The sequence below is a fragment of the Cyphomyrmex costatus genome, unplaced genomic scaffold (genome assembly GCF_001594065.2).
Source record: "Cyphomyrmex costatus isolate MS0001 unplaced genomic scaffold, Ccosl1.0 scaffold506, whole genome shotgun sequence".
Lineage (NCBI taxonomy): Eukaryota > Metazoa > Arthropoda > Insecta > Hymenoptera > Formicidae > Cyphomyrmex > Cyphomyrmex costatus.
Window position 1 is genome coordinate 86,222 of NW_017279319.1, and position 3,464 is coordinate 89,685.

A 3,464-nucleotide genomic window follows, 5' to 3' on the forward strand; every position below is an offset into this window, starting at 1 on the left:
GTTGTCGATTTCAGTATCGCCGTGGTCTTTGATATCTCATTCGATCTCAGTCGCGATCCTTATAAGAGAACCATTGCAAAACCGTGAAAGAACACAAGGGAGGCGGTGTCTTCGTTCTCCATCGCGTTTAAAGAAGTGCGAAGTTTCAGTGAAAGGGGGTTTTTTTATCGGGGGAAAAAAAGAAAGGCGCATCCTTCGCTCTCTACGTGGAGTCGTCGTGTGCATCGACCGAACGCGCAGATCCTGCTATGGAACTGCAGGAGATGTTTCGCTACGGATACATGTTCCCGCCACGCGAGGACGAGCCGCTCGTGCCTGCTTGCGCGTACCTGGACCTGAATTACGCAAAGACGACGAACAAGACCGCCATCGGCTTGCCACCCGTCAGCACCCTCGCTGTACCACAGAACCTCGTCTACGACAGTAGCAATTGCAGCGACGGCTGGCACACCCCGAGTCCAACGGCGAGTCTGCGTTCCGTCAGTCCCGCTACCACGTTGTCGATCTCATCAGAACCGGAAACGATTAACAGTGCGCCGACATATCGGCTATTGGGCTCGACCGTCAAAGACAAGAGAAACACGACGAAGAGGGGATCGACGATCGAGCTGAGCAACTTTGGGAACAAGCGACTGCGTGTGGACGCGATGGACCACTTCGTAGCCGAGGAAATGATCAATTTGGACGTTGAGCGCGAGGACGCCGAGGAGACAATCAACCTGGACGTTGATAAAACGCGATCCTGCCATGGCAGCGTTATCAGCAACTCCAGCAGCGGTGGCCTGTCCGACAGGACGTTGGACGGCGACAGTGAGGAGGATGCGGATGAGGTCAGTGACGGAGGAGCGGATCATCCGGAGAATGCGCACGTCACTTCCGGCGGACGCGATCCCCGCAGGAGGGGCAAGTACGTCAACTCAACCATCGTAAGGAAACGCCGGCTGGCCGCGAACGCGCGCGAGAGGAGGCGGATGCAGAATCTGAACAAGGCGTTCGACAGGCTGCGCGCTTACCTGCCGTCCCTGGGCAACGATAGACAGTTATCGAAATACGAGACGTTGCAGATGGCTCAATCCTACATCACCGCACTTTATGACTTGCTGCAGTAAAGAAGAGAAAGGCGCAAGAAAGGAAGAAGAAAAAGAAGAGAAAAAGGAGTGCGTTCGTTCGCCGCGATACCGGAAGCCGACGAGTTCGCCAAGCAAAGAAAAGCCGATCTAACGAGAGTCCGCGAGTACTTCTTTAATAGAGTAGTGATTCGCGAATTTTTTTCTAGACATACTTAACCACGATCGAAGTTAAAACAATCGAAGCTACATGGAAAGAAGATTTTACTGATGTATTTTAATTTAGATTGGCACAGATTTTTAAATAATTAAAAATGATTTTTTTTCTTAAATCATGTAAATAATTATGTAGGAAATTCGAACAATGTTGCAAAGAGTTTTAACATTTTAGTAACCAGTTTAAATGTCCTACGTAATTATTGTAATAGTCCAACAGATTATTTTAAGATCTGTGTCTATTTAAATTTTTAGATACTTTAACGAAACCGTATTCTTTTCGTATAGAACAACAGAATATAATCTCTGTGTGAAAATTACTTAATCAGAAAGATAGAAACCAGTAGGTTGACAAACTATAACGACAAATCTAGTATAAAGATTTGAAGAATTATTAATTCTAATAGGCTAATATTATCGCATCTGGGACACGTGCCTTTAAATAAAAAAAAGTGTTCGTATATTGTAATTAACAAAAATTGAACGAGTTATTGTTTCGTCAATTTGTGTCTATTGCTTTTGAAATCATTCGATAATATTTATCAACATTTTTTCGCAAGCTTTTTTTTCAACATTTAAAAAATTTATTTTTGTAATTATTTCATATCCACAGGAACTGCATAAATACCGGAAAATGTGATAATAGCCGATAATAACGATCTCGTACAGAATATTAGTGATACGTGTGTAAATATCTGTAAATTTTGTATCATAGCCCGTTAAATTAGTTAATTAATCTTAAGCGCTGTATTATATCGTTCGCTTGAACTGTGTATACTATAATTTATTTTTAATACAGCATATAGCTATACTTCCTGCGAGACTGAAAAAGCGATGTATTTTTTACAAAATAAAACTATTCCACAAAAACTTTTCTACAATCTAGTTTTACATACCTTATTACATACTTTATTACCTTAATCTTTAAATAATGACGACTGCGTTATATTACTCATAATATCCAAATTATTTCAATTATCCAACACCACCCACATTTTTCGTACTTTCAGTTTGCGTTTTCGAGACCTGTTATCATTATTTGTCAGCGTCGATCCATTCTTTGTACGTGCACATAACTCCTTCGAGTAAGAATTAACTAGCGCGTTGGGGTCGATGGATAGATGAATATTCGTCGAAGAAGTAAAAGAGATGGGCAGCACCGCCATCGGTGGTCCGGTCGTTATATGAAACCCGCGCGACGCGTTGGTGCCCGGTTTCATCGCAATTTGAGAACCTGCAGACTTCTTCCTTCGGCGATGACTCCTTCCTTCCCTTTCTTCCTTTTCGCACGTCCAGGGTGTGCACCTTATACCATTCTCGGCCTATTTTTCTTTCAACAGATGAAACTTTCAAATTTCGCGAGATAAGTTCTTATTAGCATTAACGAGTAAGAATTTTTTGAAACCGTCGCTATACCTCAATTAATTAATCAGTTATTATCAATTATTCGCTCCCTTAACTTTTATAGAACGAGGATTTTTTAAATCTTATGTACAGCTGTTCCTGGAATAAGATTTGTTATAATTCACTTTATTGTATTTTTTACCTCAAAATGTAACATTATTTTAGCGTTGCTGGGAGAAAGAAATTTTGAGATAAAATTCAAAATAAAATTTGAATCTAATTTTTGAAGTTTAAGTTTGATAATATTCTTTTATTATGTGAAAGATACTGAAGAGAATACTAAAAAATAGGAAAACATTAAAATAAACTTTGAAAATTGAATTCAAATCTTTAGTTTGTTTTCTGTTCCTATAAAAAAAAGATTATAATTATTACACTAAAATTCTCTTTCGCGCTTTCAACAAATATCAAACATTTATCTATCTCTTTAAGTTCCAAAAGTGTACATTAGAATTCAACCACAGGAAACAAATTTCTTATTTCTTTTAGAATTACGTGTTCGAAATAGTATCACCTAATCCTATAGTGATTTTCCCATGCTGTAAAATTTAATTAAACAATTAAAGAAGTCGATTAAACAAGGCAGTGGATCGTTTCAGTCTCAATGTTTCACTTCTATGTCTCGCGTACGAAAACATGTAAACGTGAAAAAAACTCCTGGATCCCGCAGAAGTTAGATAAATATGAATTTTGGGATATATTGATAAAAGAAGAGATGTGGTGTCTGAATAAATAATACTGTTGGAAAATCATAAACCCCTTCCAGAATTTCAGTGA

The 3,464-nt window shown here is 39.3% G+C and overlaps 1 protein-coding gene across 1 annotated transcript; it reads left to right on the top strand.

Annotated features, from left to right (window-relative positions):
- Nucleotides 1–248: 248 nt before the first annotated feature.
- ato (atonal) lies at nt 249–1,109 on the top strand. Its single transcript, XM_018545920.1, has one exon. It carries the CDS (start codon nt 249–251, stop codon nt 1,107–1,109), a length of 861 nt encoding a protein of 286 aa, XP_018401422.1.
- Nucleotides 1,110–3,464: the final 2,355 nt, after the last annotated feature.